We start from the raw sequence: 22553 nt of genomic DNA, 5'->3' as shown, positions 1-22553 counted from the left end.
TCAGGAGCCAGGCTAAGTGTGATTGGAGATGCCTGACTGCGAAGGCCTCAGAGGCTTTACAGGGAAAAAAATCCATCTCTTCCCTAGGCCCTCTGGATGTTCTCTCGTGAAGGGGGTGAGTTTCATGAGGCCTCCTAGGGACCTGTGCATCTTTAGGAGAAAGCCCCTGAACTTGCCCTAGGCAAGGCCTGGAACTTTGCTGAACCTCAGTTTCCAAATCTATGAAATGGTAGCAATTCCATCCGGTCAGCACACAGCACCCCTTGGCTGAGCCACTGACCCTTCTGAAACCTAAGCCAGATCCCACTTTTTAATTTCCACTCTCCTATTACCCATTTGGGTAACTCTTAGTATAACATTTATTCACTGAATGTGTACTGAACTCCTTCTAGTACCAGGTGCTGGGGACTCAGAGATGAACGTGATAAGTACTAGCCCTCAAGCAGAAGAGGCAAACGGACTAGAACACAGACACATAGAACCCAGGACGAAGGGTCCATGGGTGGATCAGCTTGGAATCCATGAATGGGGAGAGGGAGTGGGCACCGGGCCTTGTCTGGGGATGGGGGTTTTTAGGACCACCTTCCTGGAGTTGTTCTAAAGAACTAAAGGTTGTTCTTTTACAACTTTTATGAATGTTGTTCTTATCGTAGCCCACGTTCTGCATGGAGAATTTAGAAATCTATAGAAGTGGCTGCATTTTGAAGGATGGGTGGAGGGTCTTGCATCCCATTTGCAACCATTCATCCCCTTTCAGCTCCTTTTCCTCCCCGGGCCTCAGTTTTCCTGCTCTTGCACCTCTTGGAAGCCTGTGCCCCCGCCGGTTCCATTGTCATCTGTCCGAGAGAGCCTTCTGAGGATTCTGGAAGCTGAGGTCTTCATCAGCTGCCATTGACAGAGTCAAACTGTGAAGATAACACCTCTCATCTGACAGATGAAGTGAGATTGTGACGGACGAGGCTAATCTGCAGAGCTGCTCGCTGACACCAGGACTGCTGTAGGAGGAGCCGGGGAGCAGGTGGGGGGCAAGACACAAAGAGCCTGGCGCCTTGGAGGCTGTCTGTCATCACACCCCCGCCACCCCCGCCAATTAACGACCTTAGGCCCCACCCTGCCCTACATGTGGCCCAGGGCTGTGTGAGGGTCACTGGAGAAATCTGGGTGTGGGCACCGAACACTTACAGGAGGGAGGCACTACGACCAAGAAACCTCACCTGGGCCTGCTGAAGCTTTGCTCTCTGGGGCAAACGCCCAACCCTGGATTCACAGGAGGGACTGAGCTGCAGAACTGGGGCAAGTGTAAATCGCACACTAGACCTTTTCATGATTGGCTTTTGCTCCTTACTGATAAACCTCTCTTGTGGAGTAGTTTGAGAGGCAAGCGGAGGTGAGAAGGAAGTTCCTAGGGAGAGAGGAGAGATGAAGGAGAAAAATGTCCTTCGCTCCCGACGTTCGTACACACACACACACTTAAATTACAGTGTCCTGGGCAAACACGCCAAGCGGGACACACGTCTGAAGCCCCCTCCTGGAGGCCCCGCGGAACGGGGCCCCGGTGGAAAACCTTGGGGAGCAATGGCTCTTGAGGTCCCTGTGGCCACTCGGGCCCTGGGGCTGAGCCGAGCTTGGGCTGCTGCTTTGTGCACCGTTTCCACCTCCGACCCGCCTCGGAGCATCAACCGTCTGGCCTGGCGGGGAAGCTGAAAGATGCAAGGAGGCGAAAACGGAGGCTTGGGTGCGAGCGGCGATTTGCGGGGTCACACAGGAGAGCACGTGGCGATGCGGGAACATCTCGCGGGCGCGCCCCGCCTGGCTGCTCCTAGAAGGGGACGGCGAGCGGGGTGCGGGGCCCCGGAACGCGGCGGCGGCGCAGCCCCCCTGGCGTTGCCAGGCGCACGGTTGCCGGGTAACCCGTGCTGTTGACCGTGTGTCCAGAGCGCCCGGGCTCGCTGCGCGCTCGCCGCCCCCACCATGGCCTCCCGCGGCGCGGGCACCCTACTGACCGAGTTCAACGCCGCCTACGTGCCCCCCGGCCTCATGCCCGGGTAAGACCGCCGCACACCAGGCCCCGCCTGAACCTGGGGGTCAGAGCCCCTGCGGGCGGTCTCTCCCCTCCTCCCTCCACAAAACCCTCCACCGGCCTCGAAACTCCGCCCTTTGGGGGCTGAAGGAACCCGGGGCGCCACGTTTTCACCTGGCGGGGTGGCCTCCCCAGGGGTTTGCACTCTCAAGGCAGTGGCTGGGCGCGGCGGGGGCTCTCCACGTCCCCTTCGGTAGGAAGTCGGTACCTAGCGAGCGCGAGCCCGCCGGGCCGGGATAACCGTGGTTGGGGTCCGGGTCAGGGGGAGGAGGGGGAGACGACGTGTGGGGTGGGTGTTTGGAGACGCCGGGCAGGAACAAGAGGGTGAGGAGTCCCCGAGAAGGGGGCGGGCTCTTCGGCCTCCACCACAGTGCGGGCACGCAGGATTCCCGCAACATGAATTACTTGTTGGTTGAAGGAGCGAAGGCGACCGGTGCGCACCCGGGAGCGGGGCTCGAAGAACCCGACAAGGCAGGACCGGCAGTAATGTTTAGTGGCGTGCGCTACCCACTGGATCGCCTCGTCGGTTCTCCCACTGATCTCACTTAATCCTCACAGAATGCTGCCTTTGAAAGCTTCCCAGCCCCCAGACCTGCCCTGCCTTTAGCATTTTTGGATGCAGGGCAAAACCTACATTTCCTTTCTCTGGATGTTTTCACACTCCAGACAGCTAAGGTGCAAGTCCGACTGCTCCCTTCCATTCTTTGGTCCTTTTCCTCAAAGTGTCTGAGATTTACACTCCCAACCTCCTCTTCCAGGGTGTGAGATTGTCTTCTCTCTCCTACTAGTCAACATGGGCATTGAGGATGGGGGCTGGATTCTGAGAAGCCGCCTGCACAGCACCTGCACATCTGTATTGAAAGAATGAATGAAATTAATGTCTTGAGAGTTTTGCAGGCAGGATCTCCATGTGGGTGGAAAAACACATGCTCTCTTCTGCAAACTAAACAGACTGCAAAACAAAGAAAAGGTCTCACTGTATATTTTGTGTGATGTTTGCGTTGTCTTGAAGCAGAATAAGGCTGACATAGAGGAGCTGTGATATTAAAATAATTTCTGCACACAGAGGTAGTAGAGTAAGTAGGGGCAGGTTCCGTAGCTTTAATCCAGCCCCTTTGGACAGGGCCTTTTCTGGGCCTTAGAGGGCTCAAAAGCTGCTTCGGTTCCCATCAGACAAAGCTGATTTACCAGGTCACAGTTGTTTCCTGAAGTCAAGCCAGGTGTGTTAGAGAAGATGACTAAGGATTTTCCTATTAATTCTTTCAATCGTTTAGGCATTCCGTTGATAAAGATGTGTTGAGTGCTTGGGATGGGCCAGGCGTTGGGTTAAGACAAACAAGTGGGGGGCTGCCCTGGAGGGGTTCCCAGTCTGGTGTAAATACATAAGGTTGAGCTCAACACCATCTCTGCAGCCTTGGATAGTGGTGTGGACACCACACTCTGGGTGTTTATCATGAAATTTGATTTCATACATTGCTATATTTTTGTCTTAAGCCCACCGCAGTCTCCGTTGGAAACTCACCCTCCCCCATGGCTCCCTCACTCTGTCCCAGGTTGCAGGGAGGGAAGCTGCATATTTCAGAAGCAATCCCAGGATACTTCTCTATCCACGCCACTCGTCTGCAGTTCCCTTGAGTGCCCTGTCCTCTGACTGATCTAGAAATTGTGATAACAAGTGAACCATAAATAAGTTTCCAAGCGTGGATGGGCTAGTTTGAGCAGCTGAGCCCTGTGTTACTTTCTTGGCTGGATCTTTCTGGGAGGGATGTGCTCTCCCTAAAGATTCTCATCAACAAGGAATGAATTGAGTTGTCTTATGTGTCTAAATGCTACCTTATTGGCAATTTTGTTAACGTAATGAAAGAATCCAAGATTCCCTGCCACACTTGGGTAATTATTATTTTGTATGTCTTTTCAAAGATGAATCACAGGATTTTAAGTGCAACCAGTCTCTTCTGACATTCAGATCGTCCTCCTTACCAGTTTTATTCATAGAGGCAGAAAATCTTGCAGTGGTGAGGACCTCGGAAACTAGGTAGTCCAGCCCCACCACCATCTCCCGTTCCAGACATGGTCACTGAGGTCTGGGGGATGGGGACTTGCCTGAGCCTCAGGCTGGTGATGGAAGAGCTGGGCTGGAACCAGGTCCCTGATGCCCTGTAGTAGCACTGTGAACCCCCATGTATAAGCACCTATTATATGCCAGGCACTGAGCTGGGCTTTTTACAAACTTAAAAAAAAAAAAAATCTTCACAACAACCCAGGTGTCAACCCACATGCAAAACTGCCCAAGGTCTTTCATCAGGTTGCCCAGCCAGGTCTCTGTGACTTCAACACCCTGCTCTCTCCAACTGCTAGCAATCATCATCAGTTAGATCTCTACAGTGTTCAAGGCCTGATTCTGGGTACTGAGGGGAACAAGATGCTGGTCCTCAGACAAGGACGCTCCACCTCCTCCCTTGCCACTCTGGGCAGTGCAGCCCTCAGACATTTTGCCACTTTCTAGCCCGTGTGCCCTCCCTGCAGTGAGCAGGGAGCTCTCGGGTCAGAGATCCTGGGGTTGTAAGGCTTTTAGAGGGATGAGACTGGCTCAGTGACACTCTGTGCTTCCTGCCCGCAGGTCAGATCTAGGTGGTACCCATTCCTTTGCTCTCTGCCTCCCACCACACCTCAACGGGCTCCCAGTCCGAGCACTTGACCTGCCCATGCATCCTGGGGTACAAAACAAAGGCCGTCTGCCCAGGAGGATGTAGGAGGCCCAAGTGCCCACATAGCTACCTGATGCCACTCACACAGCCCTGAGGAACTGGGGAGCCTTCCTAAGAACGGGGGATGAGGGGCTCTGGCAACCTGGGCTTTGTAACAGGGACCGTCCTTCTCTGCAGAAGAATCATAAGCCCATAGAGCTGTGCCCCCATTTGTCAGTTCAATTCAGCAAATACTTGCAGAGCATCTACTGGGTGCCAGGGATGCAAGTATGAGTAGAACACAGCCCTCTCTCCCCGTGGAGTTGACAGTTCAGAAAGGAAGAATATACTAGGGCCCAGGTAATTACAACACAGCAGAATGTGAACTGAGACATAAGAGAGGCACAAAGATCGAAGACAGTTCAATGGCAGGGACAGGCATGGTCTATGGGTGGGTCGGAAGAGGCTCGATGGGAAAGGGGGTGTATGAAATGTACCTTGAAGGATGGAGAAGATCACAATTTGGGGAGAGGAGGAAGCATCTTCTGGACGGAGGGGATGGCATGGGGAAAAGCATGGGGTGGAGGTACCAGCAGAATATGCTTTGAAAGCAACAAATGGCCTTTTTGCCTGGAGTGGCAAAGCTGGTGTTACCGAACCAAACTTGGGTCTGCTTGCCTGCGCACAGTAAAACCAATCCATTGACCTGGGTTGCTGTGAAGGAAAGTGCTGCGTTTATTGCAGGGCACCAAGAAAGGAGTCCAAGTAGCTCGTGCTCAAAAGCCCCCAACTCCCCAAAGGCTTTCAGGCAAATGTTTTTAAAGATAGGGTGAGGGAGGGGGTTTGTGGGGTGTGTGATCAGCTCATGGACATTCTTCTGATTGGTTGGTGGTGAGGTAATCAGGAGTTACCATCATCAACCTTCTGGTTCCAACCAGTCTGGGGTCTCTGTCCTTGTAGGCAGCAGGCAATTAACTTCTTCCGCCTGGTGGGGGTGGGGTCAATATCTGCAAAATGGCTCAAAGGACATGGCTCAGAATATTATCTATAGTCCTTGCGGAGGAACTAAAGGTCCTTGACTTTGTTTAATGGCTGAACTATTACTATTTCGTCTTGCTTGACTGTTTTCCTGTCTTTTTGCATTTTCTCACGTCTCTGATTAAATTTATTCTTTGCAACTCTGGGAAGGCCTGGGAGGCTGAAGTTCTTCTACAGACGAGAGGCAGGCGGAGGACACGGTTGGGGATTCAGTCCCTGGAAAGCCCCGCAGGGTCCTGCTCAGTTACACTGGGACACGGAAGTGGGTGGTAAGACTGGAAAGACCTCTCATGGGGGCCCACGTCAAGCAGGGCCTTGAGCACCTGGCCCAGTTTGTTCTTAATTTCCCAGGTGCTGGGGAGCCCTTGAAGGCTGTTGCCCAAGGGAGGGACCTTATCAGAACCGTACTCAGCAGGAAGTGTGTGGAGACGAGGGTGCTCTTGGAATGAGAACAGGCTGCACAGTAACAAGTTAATTAGTTAATAAGCTGCTCATGGGATCCCTGATGGCGAACGGTAATTAATCTGAATGTTAGCTGGGGGACCAAGCAGTGCTATTAAGAGGCGGGGAGGGATGGCTCCCTGTGTGCACAGTAACCTCAGGGGACTGTGACGGTGGACCCGGCTGAGCACCTTCTCCAAGCTTGTGTGGTGCGCAGGTGGGTGAGGGGCAGGGATGGATGAAAGGGTCGAGGAGGAGGAGGTGTGAGGGTCCGTAGGGCCCATTCGATGCCCCATCGTGAAACATGCCCCTCTGTCCTCTCCACCATGGCGTGCCACACGCCCAACAAAAACGGGGCTCTACCATGGAACCGCACTGTCACGCTCACAGCTCGCAAATGCGAGTGCGTGCAGGGACATAGACCTACTAGTCAAGGTGTGCCCGCCGAGGGCTAAATAAATATGACCATGTGCATGGGCACGCGTGCGCACACACACACACACGTGCGCATGTGCACGGGCTCCGCCCACAGCAAGAGGGGCTGAATGGATTCCAGAACCCACGCAGAACCTTAGGAGGATTGTGGAGGAGAGGGCTTCTCTTCTATTGGGATGCAAATATCTTGGCATTCAGAGAAGGTGGGAAAGCAGGCAGCAGAGGAGGAGTGTGGTGGAGAGCCTGGGGGTGGCAAAGACAAGAATCACGATGACATGTCACTTTTCTATAGCTCCTTTCTTTGAGGTGTGCAGATGCCCCTGTGGGTGGGGCGCTCTGGGCCCACGTGCTCGTCAGACAGGAGCCCAGCGTTCCAGGAAATGGTGCCCCCAGCTTCTGGACTTCGGCCTCCTTCAGTGAACATTATTGAGCACTTGTCATGTGTCAGGGGCTGTGTAGGTTTTGGGGATAAAAGAGAACACTCATTAGCAGAGGAGCTGAGCTAATGTGGATCTTGGTGTCGATGAAGGATCATAACCCTGCTGTGAGGCAGAGATGCTGGGCAGAGGGTGGGTGGCCAGGGGAGGCGACAGGGAGCCTGGCTCTGTGAGTGAGGACGAGATGCCCCAGGAGGCAGGAGGAGATGCAGGCGGAGGAAACGTGTGTGAAGGCTTGGAGAGCACGTGGGGCCCCAGGGATGTGAGTAACACTTCTGGGGCATAGGGCGCCCGTGGGGAAGTGAAAAGAGAGGTGAGCCATGGTGATCAGATGATGAAAGGTCACTCTGGCATCAGTGTGGACGAAAGCCTGCAGGGTGACACTTGGTCTAGGGGACTAGCTCGGAGATCTGAGGCTGTCCAGGTGAGCAAGAGGAGGGCTGGTAGCCATGGGATGGAGGAGGGCAGTGGGAAAGTCACTAAGGAGGGAGCAAAAGCAGGACTTAGGGAGAGGTTGGATGTGACAGTTGGCAGGGTGATGCCCGGTTTCTGGTGGATTCTGGTGGATTCTGGTAGGTGAGGTGGTGTTAAGCCAGGACAGGGATGTCCAGGAGGAGCAGCCGGCTGTCTTCAGTTGTGCTGAGTCTAGGGGCCCTGGGCAAGCCCTCGGTGGACAGCCGGGCGTGTGGATCTGTAGCCGGGAGAAGGGTCGGAGCTGGAGACACTGATCGGGGTGTCCTCGGTGTTGGAAGTCTAATGTGGACGAGCTCTCCCAGAGGGAGTGGGTCCCTGAAGAGAGAAGAGGACCCTGGGGCAACACCAGCACCTAGAAGATGAGCAGGGGAAGAGAGCCAGACTCCAGTCCGTCCTCCTCCACGCTGAGGTTTTCCTCAAAGCCTCCCCCGATGGAGAGCCCTTCATGGAGCTCCACCAGTACTCTCCCCACCCGACCTTCATGGGAATGGGCCTTCCCTCCTCGCGTTTAATAGCATTAGAGCCTTGACTGCCGGCACCATTCCTGCACACACACACCAGGACTCAATAAATACTGAATGAGGGGGAGGCGGGAGGAAGGAGGGCTGAGCGATGCAGGCTTTGGTATTCTCGACACCTAGCATCGCACCGGCACACAGTGGGCTCCCAATAAAGTAACTCTTAATGCCATCTGACTCTCTTAAAAAGTATTACCTGTGCAGGTAAAGAAGAACACAACAAATCACCCCAAATCCAAACACCTAGAATTAACCTAAAAATCATTTCAGGTTTCTTTTTATGTGTATGTTCAGATAAAAGACTAAATGGATGGGTGGATGGATCGATGGACAGAAAGATAAGAGAGCAATTTTATAAAAATATGATCTTACCATACTTACTATTTTAAAATGAAAAGCATGAAATTTAATGTTACTCAAACTTAACTGAAGAGAAAGATACTGAAGTAAAATGGAAGAACAGATTGTAGATAAGTGCTAATTCATCATAAGAGATCTGCGTTTCTAAAAGTTCCCTCTGACAGAGAGAGGGAGAGAGAATAAGCACCGTTAAGGGGTTAATTACATTGTGTTATTTTCACCGACATGTTTCAATTTTAGATGCCACGGGTTGACTATGCTTTAGAAATTCTAAGTGCACAACCGTCTCCCCTCCACCCACCCCCCAACTTTTTTTGCTTAAATTATTTTTTCCCTTGACAGGTTTTATAACATTTACATTCTTTTCTGCAGCCAGCCTTCACCTAGTAGCTATTCTTGGTTCTCTGCACTTAAATAGATATGAAGTAACCACCAGTCATTCTTACAGAGGTTCTACATTCCTGAGTATTTTTTTCTTTTGAATCATCTCTTAGTTGGCAGGATTTCATCATTGAACACTGCTTTCAAGAAGAGCTTTGGGTGCTTTATTGCCTGAGTTCTTTCATACAGCTGCCTTTATACCTGGATGACTGGCCAGTTCGATATTCTTGGGTCATGCTCTTTTCTCTGCAGAGTGCTGTAGACGGTTGTTTCTTTAGTTTTCATTCTGTTGCTTCATTTTCTCTGTGTTGGAGTTTGGCAACACCTGGTGACCGGCACCTCTTTCATCCCCTGCGTTCTGAACCACTTGAGAAAGAAGATAAAAGAGGGAAAGCTGGCGTTGGAGAATGGGGCTGACGCGGAACCCGGGTGAGATGGCCAGGCTGGGCTGGGGCAGGCTTTCCTCCTGAAGGGCAGAGTGGGTCCCCCAAAACAGGGCGTGGAGGAACAGGGTGGGCTTCCTTGCTTCCAAGCAAAAGAGGCAGGGAGAGTGGGCTTCACCCCCCCAGGTAGATGTTCCTCCACTTCTAATGTGGAAGAAAAAGTGAGGGCTGGAGACGGCTGGTGGACAGTTCCCTCCACACGGAACGACTCATAGCAGTGAAGGAGGAAGCACCTCCCAACTGCTTGTCTTTGACTTCTTGATGATGGCACTGCTATTTTTATGACGTTTCATACACAGCACAAAGAACTTTCAGGGACTCTGCCTCTTTGTCTTAGGTGATGCTTCTTCCAAATGAGTTTCTTCATCAGTGCGAATGTTGCAGAGAGGGAGTGTGGGCCAAGGATGTTGGATTTGGCGACTGGATGATCTTATATGACCTTCATGAAAAAGCACAAGCACACATTCAAGTGACGGGTCAGAAGGAAAGCATAGGAATAGAAGAAATGAAGGTAGAAAGTTGTATAGAGGATTCCTTGGAGAAATTTGGAAATAAAGGAAGAGAAAGGGTTGTAGAAAGCAGCAAGGCCAAGTGTGGAATTTTGCAATCTAGGAAAAACTTTGAATGTTTGTGGACAGAGGAGAAGACAGTAGGGGAGCAGGAGAGATTCTAGATGGGTGGGAGGGGGGACAGAGGCCGAGAGACAGGGAGGGACGGATTGGGGAGTGAGGCCTTGGTGAGGCAGGAGAAAGCGCTTCAGCCCAGGAGGGGGAAGGCCATGGCAAAGAAGAGGACTCCATCCTGAAAGTGGCCAAGGTGACCCCACAGGCTCACAGGCACTCACCAACCCCACCATCTTTCGAGGACAGGAGACGTGGCCGCCAGCAAGGAACTCAGGAGGGGCCAACAGAAAGGGGCACTGAGGCAGGAGGGAGAGGGTTAGGACCACCAGGGTCACGGCACCCAGGGCAGAAAGAAGCCAAGGGACAAGAGAGGTGAGGCTGGAGAAAGGCCTGAGTCCCATGGAGGGTCTCTCCCCTCTGCTGCCCACTCCGCAGCCCCATCGCTCACTGCTCTGGCCCTGGGCCAGCCTTGAATGCTGCAGGATTGCAGGAAGGTAGAGCTGCGGAGGGAGGGTAGGACCAGGAACCGGGGAAGGACTCCTTCTATTCTGCCTAAAGTGGAAAGCCATTGGAAGGTGCATCAGTAATCACGGTGCTTAACTTTCTTGCCTTTCATCCAAAGATGAAATCATGCATTTCTTTCTAACTCTAGGCCAACACGCATTCTACCTGTGAGGAGCCTGAGGCCCAGGGCAGCCCTCAGAGGTAATACTGAAGCACGTCTTCAAAGGCCTCACTGTGCTTTGGCCTCTGGTGCAGGACGAGTGGCCTGGCCGGCTCCCTGCACTTTCCGGGGCTTCCCTGGGAATGTTTTCATGTCGGGGAGGGAGCTCAACTGGGAGGAAGTCAGACGTCAAGCCTTGAAGTGGGGTGGTCTCAGGAGATGCATTGGAGGGCCCTGGAGCATGGCCACCGGCTTCCAGTGTCTGTGTCTGTAGGTCCCACCGTAACGTCACTGGTACTGTTGGCACACCAGCTACTCACCTTGTCATTTGTTTAATAGACATTTCCTGCCCACAGACCATGTGCCTGACCCGGTTCGGAGAACTGGGGATCAGACATGAGTAAGATGTGATCAAACTCTGCCCTTGAGAAGCTCCCAGTCTAGCAGGGAGACAAGATGTACGCGGACAGTAGCAGGACAGGGTGAGATGCAGCTGGTGGAAGGGGTTTAGGGCACGGAGAGAACAGAGGGCGGGACCCACCTAGACCTAGAAGAGGTGGCAAGGAAAGGCTTCTTCAAAGAAGTGACATTTAGGCAAGTCTTAAAGAACCTTTTAGTACTGGGAGGCAAGGGGCAGAGGATGGGGTGGTGGTGGACAGGTTTGCCATTCCTGACGGCAGAAGGCACAGGGCAAGACCCCAGTGGGGAGAGTGAGGGGAAAGGCGGGGTGGGGGGCAGGAAGGGCAATTACACACAGGAACTGCAATGGCTGTTTGCAACCGGGCTGTAGGGTAACTGATGAGGCAGAGACAGAGGCAAGGGTCAGGTCACTGACAGCCTTGCCTGCCACGCTAAGCAGCTGACTTCAGAAAGTTCAGTCTGGTTGAAGTGTGGAAAATGGGCTGGAGGTGCGAGTGCAGACAGGAGAACAGGGAGGAGGCTGCAGCCGCGGTCCAGGTGAAAGGCGACGGAGCTTGAGCTCAGGTGGCGGGGATGCAGCTGCAGGGCTTGGTGGCTGATGGGACGTGAGGGATGAAGCTGGGGGAGATGGATGCCCGCTCTGCCTTGGACATCGCGGAGTGCTCTTCACGGAGGTGGGACTAGACTGTTGGGGAAGGTGGAGGTGGGAGGTGAGGCCTGGGGGACATCCCAGGGAGATGCGTAGTGTGCAACCGTACACAGGAGTCTGAAACTTGGTGGGAACTTCTGAGCTGGAGCTGGAGACCAGGGGTCCTGCACACACAGGTGAAGGTTAAGGCCACGGCATGGAGGCCCTCACCAGGAAGACTGGGTGGGCCCTGGACAGACCCCAGAGGAAGTGGGCAGAGAGGGAACATGATGAGAAGGAGACTGAGAAAGAAAGGACAGAGGTGTTGGTGAAAACCAACAGTGAACAAGAGAGCAGCATAATAGAAACCACGAGTGATATTTCAAGAAGAGAGCGGTCCACAGTGCCCAGCGCTGCAGGAGGGCCACTGGTGACCTCGGCAAGAGTGACCTCAGTGGCAACATGGGGGCAGGGCCAGGTTTCAGAGGGCAGGGAGCCCGGGGGAGGCTGTGCTGACTGGGGAGCTTTGATCTCTTATTTGCCCGAAGTCTGATTCCCATGCTCGCTGATGTCACCGACTCGCCCCTCCTCTCCCCTCCCTTTCCCCAATCAAGTCTTGGTTCTCTCTGTGTGAGTCTCACTTAACCAGGGGTCTTGAGCCGTGTCTGCTGTGCTCTCTGTGTCCCCAAGCATCTCTGCTCGCCCTGCCCTTGTCCCTCCCACTAGCCCCCTTGGTCGCAGAGGGTGATGGAGCTCTGTATAAGGCTCTCAGAGCTCCAGAACCTGGGCGAGCTCTCCAGGCCGGCTGGGTGGCACGCGGTGAGGCTGTGGTGCCGGAAGCGAGGCCACACCAGAGTTGACACTCATCACATGCCCCCTGCCCCTTCACGGGATAACCGCAGAACGTCACAGCTGCAGGAGGCCTCCGCATCTTCAGGCCAACCCCTCCTTCAATGGAGGGCCATCGAGGGAGAGTGATTTGCCTGCAGCCTCGCTGAGGGGGTCAGGACTGGAACCCAGGTGTTCTGGCCCCTGTGTGAGCCTCTGGTCTGGAGAGATGACCTCTGTGGGGAGGCAGAGGCCCAGAGCCTCTTTCACTTGTCCTTCCCCAGGGGCTCGAGCTGGGCCGTGTACCTTAGGAAGCCTCTCAAGGCCCGGAGGTGACCAGCGGGGCCGCTGACCTCGCCCGCAATCTTGCAGGGCCTCTCTCGGAACTGGCCTGCAGCCCATCACCCATCTCTCCCCCCTCCCCTGCTCTCTCAGGTACCAAGGCCATGTTCCTGGCGTGGCCTTCTCCTTCGGCTCCCCCTACGGCACCACCACGCTCAAGTACCTCCAGGAGCAGCGCAACGCAGAGAAGAGCCGCACTCCCTTCCGCAAAGGCCGCCACTTCCCGGCCAGCTTGTTCCCAGACCCCAACCAGGTGCTGAGTGACCGCTCCCGCACCCGGGACCGCTGGCTGCACGCCCCCAGCTGCACCCGCTTCAACCTGGACAGTAGCCGCGCGGCCGAGCTCTCGCGCTTCTACCAGGTGGGCGCCCCGGGCTGGGCTACTGCCACCCCTCTGCCCTCCCCCCGACGTCCCCTCTCCCCACACCGGGGGGAGGGAGTGACCGCTGGGGGCCAGGGGAGACTCTCAGCCTCCAGAGCGCCTCTGTTTGCTTCCTCAGAGCCCCTGAGCCAGCAGGGAACCTGGTGAGTTTGGCCGGGGAGTGGGGAGGGGCTCAGCGCTCTGCTTCCCTGACCTCCCCCTACTCTGGGGGCTCCAGAGTGTTTCTCCCACTGGCGGGAGAGCTGGGAACCTTTGGGGATGTTCCCGCCCTCACCTCTGCCCAGCAGCCTCTCCCACTGGGTGCTTGTTTACCTGCTTTCTGAGCAAAAGCCCTAAGATTCACCCCCAGGATGAGTCACACGCACTGAGGGCCGCTGAGCCCCACCCCGGTTCCAGCCCCAAGTCTACTCTCGATTGTACACCCGAATCCGGGTGCCCACCTGACACCACCTCCCTGCTCCACAGGCCCATTGAGGATGTGCTCGAGTCGGCCTCAGCCCCAGAGCAGACCCCAACTGCCCTCAGGGCAACAGAGGCAGATGGAGGGGGGGCCTGCCCACACCCCCCCTTGTCCTTATCCTGCTCCTCGGGCTCAGAAAGCCTCCTCTGGATCCGTTCAGACGCATCCCAGCCAGCCACAGGCTCACGGGCGCTCACCCCGCTCAGGGGAGGCCAGGGTTCCCTCTCCGCTGTGGACCCCTCAGCTCCCTGGCAAGCATCCCTCCCAGCCTGATTTCAAGGACACAGATGCCTCCAGGCCCCCAGGGTGGAGGACTGCATGAGAAGGCAGCTTCCCGGGAGAGATGACCGGGTCCACACGGTCGGACTCCGAAGAGCTGTGGAACCGGGCTGTGCGCCTGGGACGTTCTTTACCTCCACCTTGGCTCACAGAGCACACCCTGCCCGGGAGGGAGGGAAAGGGACACACACACACACACGCACACAGCTTACCTGTGCTACCTACTGAGCTGGGCTTCACATCCCCTACCTCTGCTGGTCCCCTGCCTTGTTTACTTGCCCTAGCAAAGCTGGCGTGGCGACAGGAGCTGAGGCTCAGGAGGACACCTAGCTGGGGACTCTTCTCTGAGGGCATTCGGGGAGACGGCCCCCACCCCCCTGCCCAGGTACAGCCAGGCAGGGGCTGCAGGGGCCCGAGGTCAGTCCTGCACACTTACGACCTGTCACCTCTTCCTTGGTTGAGCTGCAGATGACACAGCAGCATCGGGAGTACTATCAAGACAAGACGGGCATGGCGCCCCGGGTCCCCTACTTCGTGCTGCCTGTGAGGGAGTGGGAACGGTACCCCACCCCCACCGACCTGTGAGTTCCTGCCCTCTCCTCATCCATACATTCAACACACCGCCAGAGGGCACCTGCTCTTGCCAGGCATGCGGGCCCCCAGACTGAGAAATGAGTTAAGACTTTACCCCACAAGGCACAGGGTGACAGTTACAGAGCCAGGGGGCCAGGGTTTCAGCAGCCTCAGGAGGGATGCCAGGAACCTGAATGGGCGGAATCAGGAAGAGCATTTTCAGATGCCCTGGGAGTTTGGGAGCAAACCCCATAATCCTTGCTGGCCTGAGTCTGCAGGCTTCTCCCCCTGCAATGGCAGCCTTGCAGCTACACTCGTCCAAACGCCAGCGCAGCCCCTCGGTGCAGCAAGGAGCTTCTGCCCTCTGGTGGACCCAGAGGGTACTACACAAAGCAGGGCTGTCTCCCCAGCCCCAGCCCAGACTCAGAAAATGTTCTTTTAGGGACGTGAACATATTTTTCAAAGTCCAACTGTCCCTCTGACAAATGTGAAAGTTCCTCCCTGTCCGCCGTTTGCTGCTTTTATCCGGGAGAGCTTCTTCTCCCGGGGAAGGCCAGCTCTGCCCTGTGAGGTAATCGGGGCATGTGGTTTCCTCACTCTCCCTCCTGACACCCAGGCAGGGAGATCAGAAGTCTATGCTGTGAGGTGTCCTGTGGAGTAGGGGGCATCGGGAGGTCAGTGGGCAGATCTTGGGTTTCCAACTCCATGCTGACCCGTTGCTTGCCTCAAGAGCCCTGAGCCTTGCCATTGTTGTTACTGATAAAGCAGCAACCCTTTCCATAGAGTTCAATGATTTTTTAAAAATTAATTAATTAATTAAAAATCATTAAATTAATTAATTAATTAATTAAATTGGCGTATAGTTGCTTTTTTTTAGTTAATTAATTAATTTATTTTTGGCTGTGTTGGGTCTTCGTTTCTGTGCGAGGGCTTTCTCTAGTTGCGGAGAGCGGGGGCCACTCTTCATCGCAGTGCGCGGGCCTCTCACTGTCGCGGCCTCTCTTGCTGCAGAGCACAGGCTCCAGATGCGCAGGCTCAGTAGTTGTGGCTCACGGGCCTAGTTGCTCCGCGGCATGTGGGATCTTCCCAGACCAGGGCTCGAACCCGTGTCCCCTGCATTGGCACGCAGATTCTCAACCACTGCGCCACCAGGGAAGCCCGAGTTTAATGATTTTTAAAGATACAATTTAACATCCTCTATAGGTTTTTCTGTGCAGGACAGATGGGCCCATTTTCTAAATACGGAAACTGAGACTCCACAATGGCCTCGGGAACTTGTGCCATGGCGAGTCTGGTTGAAGGCAGAACTGGAGAGAACCCAGATCTCCCAACGCCAACTCTAGGAGTCTAGGTTGGCCATCTCCACCCTTGGGGTGGCTCTGAGTCAGTCCATCCCTGGAGACAGTCCAGGGCCTCGTCTGGGGACAAGTCTCCCCTTGAGACCTCTCCAGGCAGGATCTGCATCTCCTGCAGCTGTGGGACCCCGGGACGCCCAGCTCTGTTCCTTCTCCAAACTGTCTGGCAGCCTGTGCTGCTGCTGACAGCTTTACATCTAACACAGAGGACCACCTAGGTGGTTGGGAGTAAGAGGGTCAGTGTCTGCACTCAGCCTTTACCCTGATCGTCTCTGTGGCCCGGGGAAAGTCCCTGTCCTTCCCTGAGGTCCACTGCCATCATTGTCATCATCACCATCACCATCACCATTATCACCATCACCATCACCATCACCATCACCATTATCACCATCACCATCAACATCACCAATCACCACCACCATCACCATCATCATCAGTAGCAGGAGCACATTTCTTATAACACTTGTTGAGTGTTTGCTCCTTGTTCAGCATTATGTTAAGTGCTTTGTACGCATTACTTCATCTACTCCTCAAAACAGAGCTAGGAGGGAGGTACCGACATTAGTCCATTTTTACATGTGTACACTTCTAGCAGGAATTGGGCCAGAATCCATCCCAGCTTCTTGACACCTATGTCCTTGCTCTTAACCACTGTACCGCTGTGCAAACACAAGTCATTCTGACCTCAAGTGCAGGGTGACCTACCAGATGTCAAGCTGACGAGCAGCCAGCAGGGTCGTCAGCAGCACGGGCTGGGAAATGGGCCTTTTTCACCCTCCCTATCTGGTTCACTGCATAACACTAGCTCCATCCTCACCCCCAGGCCTCCTCTGGGCCCGAAGAAGAAGTGGCACCTTATAAGAGTATCCCCTGAGAACCTGAGGACCTACCAGACATTCCCATCAGGGAAGAGGGTCTCCGCACAGGAGCGACAGATGCGGGACTGCTACTTTGAGTTCAGAGCCTGATGCCTGAGAGCTGCGGCATCACCAGGTCGGCTTTTTGGAATAAAATCTTTATCCGTGACCCTCCCACGCTCCTCTCCTCTGAGCCCCAGGAGCACTTGGCCACAGCAGGACAGCACTGAGGGTCACACAGCACGGTGTCTGAGGGGCCTGTGGAATGCTCACCCCAGGTGTTAGAGCCAAGAAAAGGCGGTGTCAGCACCCTGCTGGGCCCACACACCTCTCCCCTGAGGACTGCAGGGCTCCTGAGTCTTGGTGGCAGGTCACTCAGGCACAGAAATACCTCCCATCTGCTTCCACTGGGATAATCAAGGAAGTCCCATTATGCCATGTCTGAGAATGAGGGTTCCAGTGGCCCTGGAATGCTTGCGCTGGTGTCAGATGCAAAGGGATTCCCACTTGAGCCTCGGCTCAGCATCATTTCATTCACACGATAGCCTGTGAGAGAGGGGGTGTTGCCCCCACTTTACTGATAAAGACACCAAGGCTCAGAGGTGGAAAGAATTGTCCAACCTCACGCAGCTGAGAAGTGGCACAGCCAGGATTCGAACCCAGGCCTTTCTGACTCCCGAGCTCTGCTATCTCCACCACACACTCTGCTTGTGGCCCATGTTGGGTGGGGATGACGCAGATCCCGGAGGGCCCTGTGGTGCCTGAGAGGTGAAACCACTTTCTGCATTCTGCCCAGACTGGCAGGGACAGTCTGACTTGGGACCTACCCCCTGGGACTGTTTCTAGAAGGGGACAGGAGGGAAGGGACCCGAGACTAAGACACTCTTCAAGGCATCGCTGTGCATCAGGGACCTTTACGCCAGAGTGGACACTGGGTTCCTAGGTCACATCTGGAGGTGGCCTGGGAGGGTCAGGGTCTGGGGGCCGCTGCTTCCCACCTCCTGGGAGGCCTCCTGTCTGCGGGACAGGGCACAGGATGTGGGGGACAGCCCCTTTGGAGACGGGATCTAGAATGGGAACCTTGGGTCAGGTGTGTACCCATACCACAGGAATTCTCCAACATTCCAGCACTCCTGGATTTGATCAAGGGACTCCATCAAGAAAGGGCTCTTATTTCCCCTAAATGGGTGAAATGGGCTCTTATTTCCCCTACAGGCAAGGCAACCACAGCAGGTTCAAGTACACGGGAGGGTGAAATAGACCTTCCCCCATGAGCCAGCATTTAGACACTTCCTCCCCTGAGGACAGGGTAAACAAGAAAAAACATGTGCCCAGTCAGGTAGGCATCTGACAGCTTTCAGAGACCCCCTAAGGGGCCTCTCCTGTGTGCCAGACCAGCTGGGCCCCAAAGAGCCCCTGTGGTGGCCAAATTCATTCCAGGGCTTGGCTGAGTAGCAAAGCAAATAAACCCTGATCGCTGGTCACACACTGTCGCGTCCCGAGGGTGCAGGGGTGCCGAGTAGGGCCAAGATGTCTTGGGAAGCCAGGCGCCACTTGGAAAGACTGCTCAGCGCGTAGCTCTGTACAGCCTGCATCCGAGAGGCGAGAAGAGAGGCTGGGCGGAGGCTCCAGGGAAGGGAGGGAAGGACGTGTATTTTCCTGGTGAATTTCATCCCATTTGGCCTGGTCCCTGCTGTGACATGTGTTGGCCTCAAAAGGACTGGCCATCCCAGTCTTGGCATCACAGGCGAACTTAAGCCCTGGAATGAGCAGTTCTTAATAAAAAGTACTTCTATGTGACCTTGCACTCAAAAAATGATGAACTGATGGAAAAAGGGAAAGGCTTTTCTTTTGCTTTATTGAATAAACAGTATTCTAGAAGTGAAGGAGGGATGGGGACAAAGTCATTCTTCTAATCAGATTTCCCCCAGCGCCTGCGGGGGTTGAATTCCTAGTTCCGGGGGTCCCCCTCAAGGCCGCCAGAGCAGGTATTTGGGGCCACCTCAGCATCCCCAGGAGTGAATCCGAAAGGAGCTGAAAGAAAGAATTCCATTAGCCACCTCGAGCCTGCAGTTGTAAAGCCCCCTCTAATTTCTGGGTTCACACTTCTTGTGTCCCTTTCTCTGAGTGATGGCCAGTTTGCAGCTCTCCCAAGCCAACTCAAAGCCTCCTTTGAGCAGCGTTAGAATGCCAAGGCTGTCAGAACCTTGTGGTGCTGGAACCAGTGGAAAGAAATGGGAGAGAGTCAAAGAAAAAACTCAAGGCAGACAAGATTCCAGCTTCAGTCATGTGCTGGGCTGTTATGGAGGAAGAAGAATTACCTCGGTTGGAGGGGGTGGTCCAAGAGTGGATCCTCTTTTAGAGAGTCTGCCCAGGCTAAGCCCTCTGGCAACCATGTTGGAATGGAGGGCCCTCTGCTCTGGCCAGGCGGTTGGAAGAGCGAGCGCTGGACACCTGCCTGGAGCTGGCCAATCAGATTCTCTGAGAATTTGGAGCTAAGGGACATTCACTGAGGGTCATTCAGAGCCAAATAAACATAAAGTTGACCGCTGTGGAAGCCACATTTGGCCTCACGTCTGACAAAGCAGAGATTGATGGTTGCACATAAAGCAAAGTCCAGAGTTGCTGAGGACAGAGGCAGAGACTCTGGGCCCCTGACCAGGTGCTCTCTGCGGTCTAGCTGTTTTTGTTCTTTTTTGATTGGTTTGTTAAACCATTTTGAGTGGGCATTCTTCCTTGCTATCAAAATCACCTAGACTGAAGACCAAGGGCAGAATAGGGCCCAGGAGTAGCAGACACAGGCAAACAGATGCAGCTCAGTGCGAGAAGATTGCCCTAAAAGGGCTGTTCCTCATGAAATGAGCTGCCTTCAGTGGTGGTATGCTTCCCACAACTGGAAGGACCCAAATAAGACTGTTAAATACAGCCAGTATGAAGATGGCCAATTGTCTCAAAGGAGTTTGGACAGCTAATGACCATTAAGGCCCCTTTCCGCCTGACGGAAGGTTTGGAAATGCTTGAGCTCTTCTCTGAGCTCCGTCACCAGCATCTTCCTCCCCGCCGCTCCCCCCCACATTTCCATGCCAATCCCCAGCTCCCAGTGACCACTGGAGGTCGTGGCGGGAGGGGAGCAGGACCAACAGGGGCAAGGGCAACTCCCCAGGTCAGTCCTGGAGCCCAGCGGGCTTTGTGTTGGCTGTAGAGGGACCGCACCTGAAGTCTGGACCACCCACATCATTTGCAAAGCCTGGAATGCAATCTTCCCTTTGCCTTTTGAAACCCCACTCCCTGTCTCTTTCCAGGTTACCTCATTTCTCAGAAGCTCCAGTTTTGCTGATTCTGAAAGAATCTGCGAATTGCCCTGGAAACTCAGGACATCACTGGGAAGACCAAGGTGTCCCATTGGCCGAGGGAGACTGGGGGGGTCCCTTCTTGTCCTCCACTATGCTGGGCATCCCCCCCTCACTCCAGAACACCTTACTTCATGAAGTCTGGAGATTTGGCCATCGCGTGTTCAAACTCTGAGAAAGACAGCACGTTGTCATTGTCCAGATCTGACTCATTCAGGACCTGGACGGGGTGCAGACGGAGCCAGAGAGCAGAGAATCAGAAAGGGAGACGGGGGCGCAGGCGTGGGGGGCAGGCATCACATGCTGAGTGCTACCATAAGCCAAGCTCTCGCTGGGTGCTTAGCATCCCTGGAGTCCCCTGGGAGGTAGGTGCTCTATCCCTGCCCCAGACACGGACACGGAGGTGCAGGGAGATGAGGTCATGTGCATGGCTGTCTGGGACCTCGTGGGCTGGTCTCATCATGGGAAGAGCCCTCTTGGTGCCTCCAGGACAAACTTGGCAGTGAGAACGGGTGTGGGGTGATGGACAGGGTGACATCCCCCACCCGCTCTTGTCACCCAGTCACAGGCAGGGGCTCTGCACTGCAAGGGGCTCAGTCAAGGTGGGGAGGCAGCGATGAGCGCTCATGTTTTATCTGCTCCTAGTTCCCATCCAGACCAAAATGTTCTCATGGTCTTAGGACAAATGGGTCCATGGTTGTCTTCATGTCCTGCCAGACTTTGGACTGTCACTCTAGGACATCTGGGCGTTGTGCCGGAATAATGTAGGAGAGGGGATGTTGTGACGTGTGCATCTGAGGCTGACCTGCTGTTGGTCCCCCTGCCTGCAGTAGCTGCAGTGTTGCTGGGAGGGCCCCTTGGGGTGGGCTACTGACCTGGAGACCCAGGGAGGGAGTCATGATCCTGGAGGAAGGACAGAAAATTGGGAGTAGTTGCTTCCAGTGAGCACCCATCCCTCAGTGCCCCTCACCCTGCCTGCCATCAAGAGGCTTCAGGTGGTAGCGGGGCCCACGCCAGCCACCGTCCCGCAGCCCAGGGCACACACGTGGCTGGTGAGGTCGGTCAGCAGGTCCTCTGACACGTCGTCGCTGTTGAGCAGTCGGAGGATGATCCTCTGCAGGTCCTCCTCGTCGATGAAGCCGTTCTCGTTAAAATCTGCAAAGAGGAGGCGGGGCCTGAGAGGAAGGGTGAGAGGAAGGGGGCTTCCTCGGCCTCCAAGAGTCCTGGGGCCATGGCAACAGCCAGGACCTACAGACTCCCACCAGCCCCTGGGAGGCCCCGCAGAGCCCAACTATACCAGGTGGGCCTAGAACCTGGGACTCAGGGGAACCTGGGCAGGCCTGAGGGGTGGGGCTCAGCAACGGCTGGGCAGGCTGCAGGCAAAGGTGGTGCTTAATAATAATAATAATAATAATAATAATAATAATAATAGGCATTGATTGGGTCTGTATTACCTGCTCAGACTTTTCCTGAGATCTTCACCTGTTTTAACTCACTGAATCTTCACAATTAACTTTTTATGAGTCTCACTTTACCAAAGGGAAACTGAGGCACAGAGGGTTTTATGGTTTGTCCACACAGCCAGGAAGTGGAAGGGCTGGCATTCAGACCTGGCTAGGCTGGTGCCCGGGTCCCACATCTACCATCATGCTGTGGAATCCCAACCCTGGAACTTACAGGTCAGTATATCTTTTGGTGGCTAGGAGTTGGGCAGCAAGGAGGAGCAGGAAGCAGCCTGGCTTTGGAGCCAGAGGACCTGGGCACAAGTCCCTGCTCCTGTCACCCTGCATCAGGCACAGAGATGCACCAGGCTGGGTCCTGCCGACAAGGAGCTCCCAGGCTGGGTGCGGGTGCCGGGGATACTGTCAGGTACCCGAGTGGCTTGGCTCAAGGAAGAGAGGAACAGGCATCCCAAGGACCCCAAGCGTTTCCAGATGGGCGTGTTCTTGTCTGGTTGGGGTTGGGGGTGTGAATGAGGAAGCCTTCTTGGAAGAAGAGGCATCAGAGAAGGACTAAATGGCTTGGGACTGCAGAGATGGCAATTGGAGGAGGTGTCAGGGTCAGGGTCACTGGGGACAGTGGCAGAGAAGGAACAACGCCAGGTGATCAGTTAGTTTTGAGGGGAGTGGAGGCTTGGGAGAAGGTCAGGGGTTGTCTGGAAGGTGAGCCAAACTGCAAAGGGCCTTGAATGCCAGGATGAGACAATTGTACTGACATTCTTAACAGCCCTCCCCTGGGACACCCAACACAGTCCCTGAACCACTCATCAGCCATGTAGTAAATGCAGTCAACTTAGGCAGGTACAATAATTACCACCATGACAAACAGAGGTGCCAGGTTATCGTCTAAGTGCTTTGTATTTCACTGCATTTAATTCTCGTAACACAGGTGCAGAAACTGAGACACACAGAGATTAAATAACCATGTTTACTTCCTTAATCTCATTTCAGCCTATTACCTCATCAATATGCTGATGAATCCCAAATTTGTGTCTCCAG

The 22553-nt window shown here is 54.6% G+C and overlaps 2 protein-coding genes across 2 annotated transcripts in view; one reads left to right on the top strand and one right to left on the bottom strand.

Moving 5' to 3' along the window:
• The first annotated feature begins 1971 nt into the window (after nucleotides 1-1971).
• Nucleotides 1972-16816, top strand: CIMIP2C (ciliary microtubule inner protein 2C). Its single transcript, XM_007191288.2, has 4 exons — nucleotides 1972-2045; nucleotides 12893-13160; nucleotides 14389-14501; nucleotides 16672-16816. The coding sequence occupies exons 1-4, from the start codon at nucleotides 1972-1974 to the stop codon at nucleotides 16814-16816; spliced, it is 600 nt and encodes a 199-aa protein (XP_007191350.2).
• Nucleotides 16817-18543: 1727 nt separating this feature from the next.
• Nucleotides 18544-22553, bottom strand: part of CIB4 (calcium and integrin binding family member 4) — a 47636-nt gene continuing 43626 nt past the window's right edge. The window contains exons 5-7 of the mRNA XM_057557898.1: nucleotides 21101-21210; nucleotides 20187-20275; nucleotides 18544-18739 (exon numbers count right to left, since the gene is read on the bottom strand). Of these exons, the coding sequence (XP_057413881.1) occupies nucleotides 18709-18739; nucleotides 20187-20275; nucleotides 21101-21210 (230 nt within the window). The 3' untranslated portion in view covers nucleotides 18544-18708. The remainder of the gene's footprint in view (nucleotides 18740-20186; nucleotides 20276-21100; nucleotides 21211-22553) is intronic.

This window comes from Balaenoptera acutorostrata, chromosome 12 (genome assembly GCF_949987535.1).
Source record: "Balaenoptera acutorostrata chromosome 12, mBalAcu1.1, whole genome shotgun sequence".
Taxonomy (NCBI): Eukaryota; Metazoa; Chordata; class Mammalia; order Artiodactyla; family Balaenopteridae; genus Balaenoptera; species Balaenoptera acutorostrata.
The sequence above is the reverse complement of the archived record's forward strand: the minus strand, read 5'-3'. Positions and strand labels throughout refer to the sequence as shown.